Source organism: Alligator mississippiensis, chromosome 2, assembly GCF_030867095.1.
Source record: "Alligator mississippiensis isolate rAllMis1 chromosome 2, rAllMis1, whole genome shotgun sequence".
NCBI lineage: Eukaryota > Metazoa > Chordata > Crocodylia > Alligatoridae > Alligator > Alligator mississippiensis.
In genome coordinates this window covers 204,828,671-204,843,943 of record NC_081825.1, presented here as the reverse complement: position 1 = coordinate 204,843,943, position 15,273 = coordinate 204,828,671, and the positions used below count along the sequence as shown (strand labels likewise).

Genomic DNA, 15,273 nt, shown 5'->3' with positions numbered 1-15,273 from the left:
AACTCATATGAATGAAAAAAATACAGATTGTGTTTCCAAGTAAGAAAAACATTAAATAGCAAAGCCTATCCATCCATTTCTCCAAATGCTCAGGAATAGGAAAAATAGAAACTGTACAGTTTTCAGCTGTAGACATTAAGGAATATCATTAAGACGATGAATAACTATGCAGGATCTGACCACTTGTTAGTAATCAAAAACCCATTTTCCAGTAAGTGAGATTTCTTATGCAGTATGCGTCTCCTATGCCCTGTCTTCAGCCCACGAAAGCTGCAGGAGGTGGTTGCGTGCATTAGGAAAGATCAGCTTACCTGGATCTGCCACAAATGCAACAAAAATAATTCCACAAAATGAAATTATTTTGTCTGCTAACTTTAGAAGAGGAAAGTCTCTCTCACACACGCGCGCACACACTCTCAAGATTAACAGATTAATTTTTGCTAAACCATTGGTCTATATTCCACTTGAAAAACTATGTGGATTATTGTTTTAAAAGAACAATCCTCCTTCTTGGGCTTAATACAGCCAATTTCTGAATGTTATGTTCAGATTCAAACACGGGAGAGGTTAACGTAAGCAGCATAACCATTTATTTTCCTCCTGTTACGTTAGGATTTTTCCCTTGCAGATATTCAGGTATATTTTGATTCTTAAAAATTTAACAGTGTTATGCTAGATTCTAAAGCTGGTGACTTGATAGCCCCTTCAAGCCTATGGGTAGATTTTTCTTAAGAGCAAATCCTTTAGTGTTCAAAACTAAAAATAAATTCACAGGCCTTTAGGTGCCTAAAGATGCAGATAGATGCTTTTGACAGCCTACTAGGTACCCATTAATCTTTAGGCACTTAAATACTTAAAAAAAAAAAATCAAAATCTGGAACTAGCATCTAGTCGATTCAAGATGAGCTCACTTGATTCTGTCATCTTGAGTGCAGTACAATGGTTCCTAATCTTTTCTTGCCAGGATTCCACACTTCTGGGGTCAAAACTTTAATCAGCTCATGACTGTTCAGCACCCTGTGCTCAGACTGAGCCCATCTACACTAGCAATATAAGGTAGGTTGTGAGTGACTTACAAGTGCAGTGACCTCAACAAAGGTCACAGCCACTAGTCTAAGAACTGCTGCTGTAGCAGCAAAGATTTGTTGTTTTAAAATGCTGCAAATAATTTTGTGACTGAAATAGACAAGCATTTTTACCCTCTTTCCATTAATAAAATAGGGCTAATTGGCTCCTAAAAGCCACTGAGAAGCTCTACAGTATGAATTTGTAGCCCAAACCACTAACCTGCATTTCTCAATACTAAATTTGTTCACCTTCTCCCAGGACGTATTCCTTAATGATTACATAAACTTGTCAATGTTAGCAATTTTATAGACTGATGTGTGAAAACGTTTTGCCTGCACTGAAACTATGTTCCTGAATCATCTGGAAAACTGGGGGGGGGGGGGGGGGGGGGGGGGGACACATTCAAGAAAGCAGAAAAATTGTACAATAAGGCATTCATACAGTAATGGAGCACTCATATTTATGGAAGTGGTCTTTTCTTAACTTATATAAATAGGTTTGTTAAGAATGCACACCACTTTCAATAAAGTAAAACCTTTAGTGTCATGTGTTTCTTCAAAACAAAAGAAAATTGTCAGTTAAGTTTCTCAATATCCCAACTTCCTGTAGACATTAAACAAAACTGACATTTTAAATATTAGCAATGTTCTGAAATTGTATAAACTATTACCAAATTATACAGAGTAACTGACACCATGAAATATGAACTTAATTGTAAATATCTCAAAATCCAAAAAGTTTCCACTGAACATAAATGCATTGCACATTGACTATTTGTGCTGCTAAATATGTACCCTCTTCCTGTATATACAACCTACCTATACCATTTCCACCTCACTAGTGCATCCAAGACTGCATAGATACAAGTTAATAGAAGCATGTTAAGAGACCTTGGTACAGCTTTAACACCTTAATATTAATCTAAAATATTAACATTTAATAGGAATATTTGGAAGACCACCAGAGTTTTAAAAACAGGGATATTATGGAGAAAAATACCTGCTTATAGAAAACTCTACCTCGAATACCTTTTATGTAATTTTTGTTAGGGCTGAGCAAAGGAAACATTAGAAATTTTGAAAAAAGGAACCATTTTGTACAAAAAAGCAAAACTGATAGCATCTTATTATTCCATTTAACTGCAATATTTCCATTTCTCAAAAGAATTTGGGAAAAATGTAACTTCATTTAAAATCAATGGCTGATCTCTCAGACTCCAACTTGCACAACATATCTGCCTGCGTAATCTTCTATAAACATGCTGTAAGATCCAAACATTAAATTAAACTACCATAATCTTTTATCTATTTTACTTCAACAATCGCATTTCTGCTGTTCAACTAAGCCTCTAACTATAAATCGCCATCTTCTCCCTTTCTCCACATAGTGTTACTACACTCTTTTTTAAGTGAAAATCTAGTATCGGCAGTTTTCTTTTCCCCACTATACCTGCTTATGTTCAACAGAATGACTTTATTTTGAGTTAGCCACTAAAACATTTTACCCATGGATTCCAAGTGCTTAAAACTATGCATGGTTTCAAATACATCATAAGGAATTTTTTTTTCTTTTGAGGAATAGCTCCCCAATAAAGCCACTACTATCACTGGAAGGTTGTGGAAACAAGCCAGAACCAGCCTCTTGCAATCCTGTGTGTTTAAAGTTCTATATTTAAATATCTAAACCTAGTTCCCATGCTTTTTAATTAAGAGCTCAGGGGGAGAAAATTTGCAATAATTGGTGTTAAAGCAGTGGCCGTTAGGCAGCACTTTCCTATATCTACAGTAACCCTAGCTGACTAAATCATAGGCCAATTCAAACTCAGAGACGAAGGACTAGCTAACATGGGGGAAAAAAAGACCAAATAACTCATGAGTTTTGGATGTGAAAAGGGAAATTAGCAAGTAAAAACTCAGTACTACAAGCAGTTTAGATGTAAAGACCTTTTCATAAAGGAAAAGGAACATTTTTAAAATTAAAGCCAAGTTTAAACCCTGATACTTGTATGTCCCCAGAATCACAACAGGTACAAGTATTCTCAGGTGCCAACACCAGCTCAGAATCCAAAATCCTGTAATAGGGTCCTGGGAAATGTTGCTATTCTCTCCTTTTTCAGTACTAGAAGCTGAACTTTTTTTTTTTACAGGTTGCTGTTGGAGTTCTTGATACCAGCTGTTTAACTCAATACATTTTTTCACAGAAGGCTAGTATCTTTTCGAACTGTCCATAAGCAATAGCAAAATGCATTTTTCAAGATAAAGCCACAAAAATGGATGGTTTAGGTAACAGTAAATATAGGGTTGGATTTTAAAGCTTGGTCATCTTTGCTCTTCATTCTCCAGTATGTACTTTGAGCTGTATGGGGTTAGGGTTTTTTTTATTACCTGGGTCTATCTTGAAAAAGTTGAAAGCATTCTGAACCAAAATAAAGTCCAAGTAAGTTCTGAAAACAAGAACTTTTCAAGCTTACACTTGAAAAGCAGTAACATGATCTAGTGTAGTAATGTTAGTCCAACTTCAAAGCACCTAGAGGGCAACATGCTGCAATGGGTCCCCCCTGTAGCATAGACAGGTGGCCCACCATTGCACAGGGGTCCTAGACCCCAAGGCTGTGCCACCCCACATTATCCAAAAGGTGTAAGCAGAAGCTGGAGAAGGAAGGGAAGCCTAGAGATCCTAGTCGCAGCAGCCTCCACAGCAGTGAAGGGCCAAGTGAAGGGAATGGCCTGGGGAAGGAGGCTGGAGGCTGCATATTAACCCCTCAAGGGTTGCATGCAGCCCCCAGGCCACCAGTTGAATAGCCCTGATCTCTAGTGCATAGACAATCTTTAGCCAGAAGGGCCTATGCATGATTAGAATCAGTGAGACGTGTGCTTCGTTCGTTTATTTAACTACCTATCTGAACACCAACCACTAACCAAGATAAAAGCTATTCCAACACCATAAATAATTAAGTAATCTGTGGAAATCCTATAAGGTTACAAATCTAATAAAAGTGTGTCATAAAAGTGGTATTAGGCTGAGGTCTGAAATGAAAAAAAATTCATCATAACATGGCATGAAGCAAAACTACTGTGCAAATCCAAGATCCATCTAAGCATAACTTATCCTACCTAGAATAATGAGCCTCATAAAAGGCTTTTTTCTTTTTACTTCGTCTATTTACAACCACGTACAAATTATACTATGGAGCAATGAGACTAGATATAAAGTTTCCAAAAGGTTTTTTGACAGACACAACCTTTTTGTAGCAAAGGGGCATATTCTCACATGCGCACACACGCTGCACTAAGAAATTTAACCAAACATTGATCCAGATTTTCTAGGTGAATTACATATGTGAGGAAAAAGTAGTAAATTTCTAACTTTTATGCATATATCTAGATAATATGTGCACAGTAAGGTTGCCTGAACTCCACAAATATTTAACAAAAAGACAAGAATTTTTCCAAAAGCAGTTTGAATTAATCAGCGATTCTCAACCAGGATGCCCTTTGAAGGGTATCAGGAAGTATGAGAAGATAAGCAGATTAGTGCAGGTTCAGGCTCAGTCCCTGCCTGGCTAATCCCCTGCTCCCGCTGCAAAGAGGTAAGCACTGTAAATAAGTAAGTTTGTTTTTGAAATGGGGTATGACTCAATTCACAGAAGTTAGAAAGGAGTGCCTCGAGTCTAAAAAAGGTCGAGAACCACTAAGTTAGATTGACTATCAATATATACGTCAGATTTCACTGAATGGTTTCTTGATGGTCTCCAGTCCTTTACAGGCATCTTGCAACACAGTGCACGCAAGACCTCATTTTTCCATAATAAAAAATGGGATTTTGTTTAAAAAAAATTAAAATCAATGTAGTAATGGCACAACCCCATTTCTTCCTAGGGCATCTAGATCTCCATTGCTCTGCTGACAGTTTTGTGCAGCTAAGTTAGTTTTGCTGTGCAAGGGGCAACCAATGACAGCCTAGGGGACAGATGGCTTAAAGTAAACCCTATTTCTTGCAGTAACAGATGCCTTGCACTCCCACTGAATGCATTAAATTACTAGCCATACAATGTGCATATACCATTTATGATTTTGGAGGGGAGGAAAATAGATTGAAAAGGGCTAGAGATAAGACAGGAAACAGTGTTTTTCCATTACTTTTTTGGGGAAGACTACTAAAGAAGAAATTAAACCAGGCTATTTTGAGTCACTGAAAGCACTACTTTGTGTTAGGGCCCAGCCCTATTAACCCCTAAACATACTTACCTTCTGCATGAAAGCGATTCTATTCAACTCAAGAGGACTACTGATATGTAAATTTAAATACATACATAGTACTTGCAGAACTGAGGCCTACATAGTTACACTAAAGGAGATATAAATAGGGAGATATTATATAAAACAACTTGGAAAAGCAGGCATGGACCAAGAACAGTTGTACTCTGCAACTCATCGGGCTATCAACCACTGAAGAGGTGGGGTTTATTTGGAGAAATCTGTTTTGAAATGCTGATAATTAAAACTCTCACCTACATGCAGATACTTGCACAAGTTGTTCACAAATGTTTTGTTAAAGATGCTTGTAGCATGAATCATGAAACTGAACGCTTTGCAGATTGCTTGAATATACTGAAAAGCACTAGTTTCCCCTAGAAATAAGAGGTTTGAAGTCCTGTGCATCAAACTTCAGTTGTATTTACAAACCTCCAAATTAGAGAATATAGTAAGCTTTCTGTACAATGGATCAATTGCATATACTTAAACAGGAATGTTAAATACCAAAATCTGCTAAAGGATACATTTATTGTGCATACATTTGTCTTAAAAGACCAGTGCTCAAGATGAATCACAGTAACTGTTATAAGGGAAAAACTGTTGGGGAAGGTGTGTATCTTCAGAACATTCAGAGATTGTTTTTTCTAGAAGGTAAGAACCCAGAGCCTGATATGCCATTAGGTTATCCCCTTCCTCAACAAGTTTACTCTGTTTGCTTCATTTTAAAATACAATAGGATATCACTTCATAGAACAATTTATGCATAATTTAATTCCAATACTCTAGCCAATTATAGGCATTTTAAATATTTTTACCTCTGAACTAAAGACAGACAGAATAGCTATGCTTCAGTGTGAAAATGTGTCCATATTTATAGGCTCAAGAAATTGTGCTGATTTTATCAGAGTGCAGTAAGGCCCCGTAACCAATTACAACACAAATATTTAAAATCACTGTTATGTATTAACTTTATTATAAACAACGGTAGATAAGTGTCAGCCCGTAAGCTTAGCAAAATCCATTTTTATGTAAATAACTGCTGAACACTTCACTGAAAGCTTTTTACATGCATTGTCTCTAGATATCATGTAGCCTGATACAGTTAGGGGAAAACTTATGTGAAGTTTTGAATTAGCATTCATAACCTACAACATACAATTTACTTGAATGCCAGAGTACTCAATTAATACACCATGGCATAACTTGTCAAAACAAGTTCCTTACACAGAGGCCATGGTATTCTATCCTAGAGGTAACTCATTAAAGGTTCTACATGCATCTCAAATTATTTTGCTGACTAACAAAAGAAAAGAAGTCACAGTTTAAACTAAAGAATGAGGCAGCCTAGGGAGCAGGACTAGATCTCTCAGGAGCTGGCAAAAGAAGGAGCGACAAAGGGAAGCATTGAGCCAATTATGGCTATTTCAATCTCAATTAAAAAGGCCCAAATGAGATCAACCACGGAGCAGGAAAAAAAACCCTTAGATATTGTGCTCTAAGTTTCTTACAACTATACCAGAGAGAAAGAGGCTAGTTTGTGTTTAAACGCAGGAAAGAAAATGCACAAGCACTCTAGCGTAGTGATAAAAGTAATGAAGAGGTAAGATTTTCAGTGTTTAGAAGTGAGACTTCAGTGCTTTTGAAACTTTTACCCAATAAAAGTGTATAAAACTTTTCTTAACTTGCATTTTTCCTATTAAAATCATAACAAAGGAATGGAAGACCAGATTGTCTTACTTTAAGATCAGTATTCTAATTGATCTAACTTGTAGATGTCTGAATAGTGTTTGTACAGCCAACAATTGCAATAGCAATATTTTAATCACAACCCCAGAGGGGAATGAAGAAAGAATAGCAAATAGTCCTTATGTGTTCAGATGAAAATGGCAACATACTACAGAACACAGCCATAGTGGTATCCTTTGATTATATATTACTCTTACACATTTGTCTTGGCATGTATCCTACCATCAATTTTCCATAAGTAGATACTTTAAGGAACATATGTATATTGAATTATAATTTAAGAAGTCAAATTAAAAACAGAAATTCCACCACTGTAGTACTGTGAATCTTTTTAATGTGAAAAGCTTGTGTCACTTGTGGTTATGTGGGTAAGTATTTCTGATGTAACAACTGAAAACATTATGTTCACTTTAGAAATTGTTCATTCCTACATTTGCCTATTGGGCAGAAGGGACAGGAAATAACTGCATTTGATTTCTAGCAAAGTCTATAATAATCACACAGACAGAACAACATTTATTAACAGGAAGGGAATAAGTCCATAAGAGAATTAAAAAAGATTAGTACAGCTGTAAAAAGATTAAAAGCTCAGAATAGAAACATCCAAGATTTAGTAAGTCCAACATGGTGTTGTACAGAAAATCTGTACGACAGTTTCTCAACAGTAAAACTTTACTTTGAGAAATGTCCATGTAAATGAATGTTGTTTGAATACGTTAGTTTACATAAATTTAGCCAATACTGTCATTTTTAATTCAAATAAGGTACTACTAAATGAAATATCAGCAGTGAAAATCTACATTACTTTGACTAGAAGTAGCTCCAGCTCCATCCTGACAGAAGTCAGTTTTATTTTTCAAGCAGAACGAACACTGATTGTGAAAGTATATATTCACAAAATATTTCTCCCAAATCAGGGTAGACTAGAGCATTAGGGGAAGAAAATACTGTCAAGAAACACAAACATTTTAAACAAAAACAATTATTTTTCTAAACAGTTTTATTTTCATTTTTGTATACAAGTATGATGAAATTGTACATTCTGACTAGTTTGCACACCAATATGAATTACACGAGTTAAAAGGCACTCATGTACTATTTCTGGTGAAATGCAAAACCATCAATCCTAAGCCTTGATCATACAGTTCATGCTTTTCTAACCTACCCATAAATTCTTATACAGCATCTGTATTACTATTAAAATACTTAAAAAAAACCCCTCAGAATATGCCTACTGATGATTTGAAAACTTTTTTAAAAACTAATTTCATTTCTCTATTGCAAACAATTACAAAATTTAAACTTGTGGAAATTGTAAAAGTGAAGATACACATGAAATAAATTTATAAGCATCATCACTAGCCTTATATTTATTATATACTTTCCTACTTTTTGGGGTGTTTAAGAACTCTGTGACTGATTTTTTTTAAAAATACCTTGTTATGGCAAACTTTTGAACTCCCCCCAAGAAGAACAGCTTAAAATGATAACAAGCTGAGATCAATATGACATGAGCTGGTCCACTGGAGGCAAAGACCATATGGCTAGTGATGACCCTTAAGAAGTTCAAGGATTCCACCTCAAGTGACAGGATCTGAAATCCAAGGACTCAAGAGTAATACCCTTGATCAAGAATGTTTTAAATACTTGAATATAGTTTAACATAAAACAAATAAGAAAGATTTTCCATTGACCCATCTCTCATGGGACACTATAAGGGAACAGAAACTTCTGAAAAAACAAAGTCACGAAATGTCATTCATGTGTTTAATGCTGTACTATTGAAACATTCAGGATACTACAAAGCACTTAAATTCTTGAAGTATATCAGAAAGGAATATTATTCTAAACTAATTCAACTTCTAAAATGAGTCACCAAGCAGATGGAGATTAAGGGTATATTATACAACCGTTCCCAGACTCATGTGGTGTACATCACCAGAATACATTATTTTGTACTTCTATAGTGCATGCTAGTTAAGCATTCCTAATGCACTTAAATCACGCCTCACAACAACCCTGTGAGGTAGGTAAATAGTTACAACCCTCTTTTAATCTGCAGGAAAACTATTTAAATAAACTTACCCCAAGATGACACAGCAAGTCAGCAGAAGAGGAATATAAATCCAGATCCAATAATTTAACATTTATGTTGGAGGATGCTGGAAACTTTAGTTTGCTTAATAAGATTAGAAAATAGACCTGCATGTGGATTTATGGAAGCAGCATGGTAGTTGTCCTTTTGTTGAAAGGCATCAAGGGGAACTCTTGACAATTGGAGGGTTTTAACAGTTGAAAAGAGAGAAATGATAGACTCGATCACTGGAGTAACTATTACTGTGCCATATCATTTTGAAAAAGGAGGCAGAATATATTAGCAAGTGACTTTTTTCAGCTTGCTACACAGAATTCAAAATAGCTTACATAAAGCCATGTTGTCAACAAATCCCTAAACCAAACTGCATTATCACAAACCCTAAATTGTCAAATACCAATCCCTAAAAATATTTGACAGTTACTCGTTTCTCCCATTCCCTTAAGTCAGGGGATCTCAAACTTTGCGATACTGTGACCCCCCCAGTGGCCGCTCAATAAATAGGGGGGTCGTGCCCGCGTGGTGGCAAAAGTGGAAGTGCCAGCAGCAGAAGTGGAAGTGCCAGTGGTGCGCAGGTTTGCGACCCCCTTTTAAGTTGCTCACGAGACCCAAGTAGAGCGGTTGCGACCCACAGTTTGAGAATCCCTGCCTTAAGTAGTTTCCCTACTGTAGTTTTGGAAACAGGTGACATATTTTAGTAGGGTTTACATCTAGCAAAGAAAACTGGAAAAAGAGAAATAAAGGGACAAGCAGGTAGAAAAAGAAAAGATGTGTCTACAGTAGACTCAACTACGTGTGATTTTGACATGGGTATAAAAAGTGCACAAAAAATAACCAATTACTGAAGACAAAAGGAAATTTTAAAATAAATGTTAAAGGTATATGGGACTTCCATAAAGCTTAAAAGGCTTTTACCCCTCACTTTTTTTTTTTTAGGTTTAACAAAGACATTCACTAGTGTTAACAGCCACTTGAAAAAGAATTGTTTTCCACTTTTTGCTTCTCAGTGATGCATAAAAGCAAACTATAACGAATTTTTTTTAAAGAGGAAAAATGTTATGTTTGTGTTTTTAGATTAATCATCATATCTGGCCTTTGAGGAAAGGTGTAGGCTAAGGATGACCAAAGACCTCAGAATTTTAGACAGACTCAACATCTCCAGTTCCAGGCTGGAAAGGGCTTCTTTTCTGGACCATCCTACAGAAACTTTCAATCAAAACAGAAAGACTAAACTGGTAATTTCTGACAGGATCAAAACAATTAACAAGCAGAAAAGACGTTTTAGGGTTCTGTCTCTGTTATAAAGCAGCAATAAAGAAACCTCAAACTCTTCTAGTCCATCTCAGGTCACCCTAACAAACTTGTCTTGAGTAAATTTCAATTACATTGCTCAAAACATTTGAGAATAGTTCCATTTGAATTTGATCTAAGGCCTTAGATTACGAGCATACAAGAAACATTGTAAAGCAACACTTTGGCAATACTGCCAAGTAATCTGATTTACATGTTTATTTTTTTCCAAATGAGACAGTTGAAATGGACAAAAATAATCCATTTCACATAAAATAATGCCTAAAAAATGAACTTATAGTACTGAAAAGGCCAAATCAAACACTGTAGGTTTTCTAGTTCTATTACTCTGTAAGCAGTTACAGAAAAAGCAAGAAAGAAAGACTGCAAGCCAAATTTGAAAACAGAATTTTGGTTTAAACATGTAAGTTTGCTTGATGTGTAACATATTCAGGACCCCTGTGCCAAAACAGTACAATCTACACATGGAATTTTCCATCTTTTTAAAGAAAAAATTCTACATCCCATTTATACTGTAGGTAAAATATGGTTAAAATACACCATAAGCATCTCCAGAATTACTTACTCTATGCCAAATCACATTACAGCAATACTCAGTTTATGTACCTTGTTGGAGGAAAAGCTCATCTTCTTTTGTACCCTAAACAGTTATGGTCAACCTCTGAGCCACACAGCCATGTCATCTGACCCATGAGACTCCATACAGGTCCAGAAATTTGGCAGAGGGAGAGCGGAATCTGGCATTAATCGCTGCTCCTGTGTTGTCAAGTCTCTGGACTTGTGGGTAGCCTCACAGGCCAGGAAACATGGCCCTGTCCAGAACATGGCAAGTGGGTCATTCCACAGCCACATCCAACAAAAGGTAACACACCAGTACAGAGATGGTGCCATGGGTTGGTCTGCGGGCGTCAAGTATGCATGGAATCTGGCCTGCGGACTGTCATTCATCCAACCCACAGGGTTAGAAGGTTGGGCACACTGCCCTAAACTAACTGATCTTCATGCTGGTAAATACTCCTGGATTTTCCATTAAATTAAAGGTATTGTTAAAATTTGGAAGAAATAATCTTGTCATAATAGCTGTGCAAAAGTTAAAAGAAAGATGTGGCATGAGATTTCTGAAAAAACGCAAGAGCAACTTCTGGTGAAAGATCTGAAAGGCAGCACAGAGATTAGGAGGTCTCATTTACCTCTGTCTTAGGGAGATATTAATGGTATTAATTATATTAATATTAATTATATTAATATTTTAGGGAGCTTACTAGCTCTAAACTACTCCCAGAGAATAAGATACTTTGCAAAACCCTGAGCTAAGGGCTAGATCTAGCAACTAGATATGCCTGGGTGGGAAAGGCCAGCTAATGAACCCAAATGTGGGATCTAAACCTAAAAAGTAAGGGGAAAACTCATAACCTGATGTTGGTTTATACACACTACAGATATGCATTCTATCAACAACACTAAACTCTCCAACTTATAAAATATGAAAGGGCCATGTGTAGGATATATTAAGGATTAATGCTGAAATATGTTTCGTACTTTACACCCAACTATAAGCAGCAATACATCCAATTAATATGCAATTACAATGGACTCCCCATGGTTCCTATCTTTTTTGTATTACCTTTAGAATATCTATCTATCTAAAAGGTTCAGCTTTGTTGCTTGTTACTCTGACTGCTGCTACTTCAGCAAATTCCAGATAAAACATTTTTTTCTTTAAAAAGAGGCTCAGCTAACTTATTTCTTCCCTCAGAAATAAACCCTTCTGAATCTGAAGAGTTGAACTTGTGGAAGATTTCTCTCTATTTTTAAAAACTTTAAAAAAAATGCCTATGAAAAGCATGTGCATAAGCTATCAAATAGAAACAAAATGTTAAAAAAATAAAAAGAATGTCATGGCATCATTAAATAAATATTAGACTAATCTATGTAAGTGGGAGCAAAAAAGCATCTGTGGTTTAGACATAACAGAATAGTTATATAAACGCTCATAAATTTGCTGGCTTTAAGATTTAGTCATTGCTTATGAAAAACCATGCATTTTCAAGAACTGTAATATCAGAAATCTTCCCTCCCACACCCTTCTGGCAAAAACTATATTGAGAAACATTCAAAATACACTAGGAAGCAAAATTATTAAAGATCCACACACTCATAAAAACCATTCAAATAAGTTGTACGTATGAACAAAAAAAATGAGTTCTAAATAAATGACACAGGAGGCAATAAATTGACACATGACAAGTAAATAAAAGGCTAAAGCACTCCAATACCATTGAAACTGTTTTAATGTTGTTGCAATTCCATAATGCAACAATCATCAACTCATAAAAAGACCCAAATATTTTAGAATTCATTTTAATTATTCCTTTGCACCTATTTTACAAAATAAAGGCAAGATATGTTTAATGCCCTCCTTTACCTCTATTTGTTTATGTACCTAACTCAGTTACGTTCATCAGAGTGTAAGCTTAAACTTCTCTTAAATGTTATATAAGAAAGAATGTTAAAATATTAACCTCTGCTTCAATGTACAGTTTCCAGAATCTGCCAGAACTGGGGAACTGGGCAACAAGACGTTCATAGGTCTTCCGTGCTTTGTCTATAGGTTGATTCTAAAAAATTGAAAATCAAAACAGCATTTACAGTATTATGATTTATGTAAATGTATATATTGATTTTACTCCAGAACCAAATAGTGTGAGTGGACCCATAGATAAGGAAATTTAATCCTATGTCACTAAACCTGTGCCTCTCGAATGAGAATGCTCCAAGCGTCAAGGTCATATGGATTTTCTTCTAATTTCTTTTCAGCCTTTTTCACTTTTTCTGGGACATATTCAGCAGCCTAAAAAAAGAACCAAAACAAAACAAAACAAAAAAAACAAACAAACAAAAAAGCAAAGGCATAAGATTACACATAGCAGTCAAGAAGCCCAATGCCAGTTATTTCATGCATGCTAAATATCTTTGAACATACAAAAATACCTTGCCATTTTAGAAGATACACTGAAAGAGAGCATTTTTTAATGCAAAGCAAGTTCTCATTGCATTTACAACGCCCTACTCAGCAGCAAAGTACTGAATACGTAAGAGTGAACTTTACTTTTAATTTTTACGTATCTTATAAGCCAGAAAACAGTTCAAGTTACAAAAATAGCATGCCCATACCGCACGTACTATAAGCAGTGTATTTTCTACATCATAAAATGCTATAGATCTGACAAGATTGTTGAGCATGGACAATACTATCATAAAAGCAGACTTTGATATGAGTGAAGATGTAATTTTATTTCATTCCCTCACCCACTTTTCCACAGATGTAATTTCACAGGCCTGCATGCAATTTGAGAACTGTATTTTCCTTCATGTTTTCTTTTTAGGAAAGCCTAAAATAATTCAGTTTAGAGTTTACAAGCTCCAAGCTTTATAACTGTTTTGTTCTGCTGGCATAGCCATGATTACATCAATTCTTTAAACCAGAGGCTAGCTTATTCTCTCTGCCGCAGGAGAGGAGGCATCCCCAGGATCTTACTGCCTGCCTTTTTTTATCTGTTGGCTTTCCAACCTCTACCGATTCCTGGGAGGTGTGAGCCTGCAGAAGGGACTGGATAATAACCAGCAGCCTGCAGTGGCACAAAGGTTGCCAACCCTTTCTTTAAGTCAGCCAGGGTGCTGGTAGATTGGGGTGGGGGGCGGGGGGGCAGCAGACACCCCAAAAAAAACAAAACAAAAAAACATGCTTTACTAGAAGCAGCATCACATTAATTTGACCATGTTCCGCAACGTCTGTATAGATCAGGTGCTTCAGTGGGGCTTTTTAGCCTTTTTACCTAAAGATGATTCAATCAACTATTAGATAAATGTGCCATAAAAACCCTGAAGTGCCTGATCTATACAGACATTGGGCAAGCCAGGTCCAGCTAAACAAGATGCCTCTTCTGTGCTCAGCACGGGCACATGCAGAGTTTAAAATAAAGCGCTGGTTTGTTTGTTTGTTTGTTTTGGGGGGGGAAATACATCTGTAAGCAGCCCCAGTGCGCACCTATACATTGAAGGAAAACATGGTAAGTTTAGTAACAATTTTTCCAATTGTTCCATCAACGTTACATTAGCAACAACGAACACACAGACTTTTGTAAGGGCCAACAGTAAAACGAACCCTTGAAAGTGCACCCTTTTTTGCTGCGGCTCTGTTTAAGCGAGGTAATTACAAGTTTTCTTTACTAGGACAGTCTTAAAAGAATCTGATACATTTCCAAAAACAAGATAGACTTAAACTTTCAGATAGACAAACTTTAACCCAAGCACTGGACATTTCAGTATGATTCATGCGTATGAGCAACAGGGGTTATAACAAATAGCTTGACTTTATTATTAAAAAAAAAGTTTATTTTAGTTGGATTTTTTTAAAGCTATCTATCCTGCAATCTGAAATGTACACTTTTGTATATTTAAATACTTGACAACTGAACATACAGAAAATTGTAGTACTAGATAAGAAACAAAAACAGATTTATATACTGTGAACTAGGCATAAGATGAACTGAAATCCATGCTAGTACAAACCTAGAATGGCAAAAAATGTGATGCTTGGTTATGAAAATAGCCATCATCTCTGCTTACGAACCAAAAGGGGTTCATTTATAACCATTACTAAAGCAGAAGTCCAACACTAATCAAGGATGGACACTAAGGCTGAGTGAACCTTCAGTCGCTGACTCGATTCAGTGGAGATTGGGCTCGATTCAGCAGCGAAATCTCTGAATCCAAATCGAATCAGGAGACCCTTTA

General features: G+C 36.1%; 1 protein-coding gene across 1 annotated transcript in view; it reads right to left on the bottom strand.

Annotated features, from left to right (window-relative positions):
- The window catches only part of CSTF3 (cleavage stimulation factor subunit 3), a 78,411-nt gene that overhangs the window by 50,303 nt on the left and 12,835 nt on the right, over positions 1-15,273 (bottom strand). Inside the window, exons 2-3 of the mRNA XM_006259489.4 lie at positions 13,226-13,327; positions 12,999-13,094 (exon numbers count right to left, since the gene is read on the bottom strand). Coding sequence (XP_006259551.1) covers positions 12,999-13,094; positions 13,226-13,327 — 198 coding nt within the window. The remainder of the gene's footprint in view (positions 1-12,998; positions 13,095-13,225; positions 13,328-15,273) is intronic.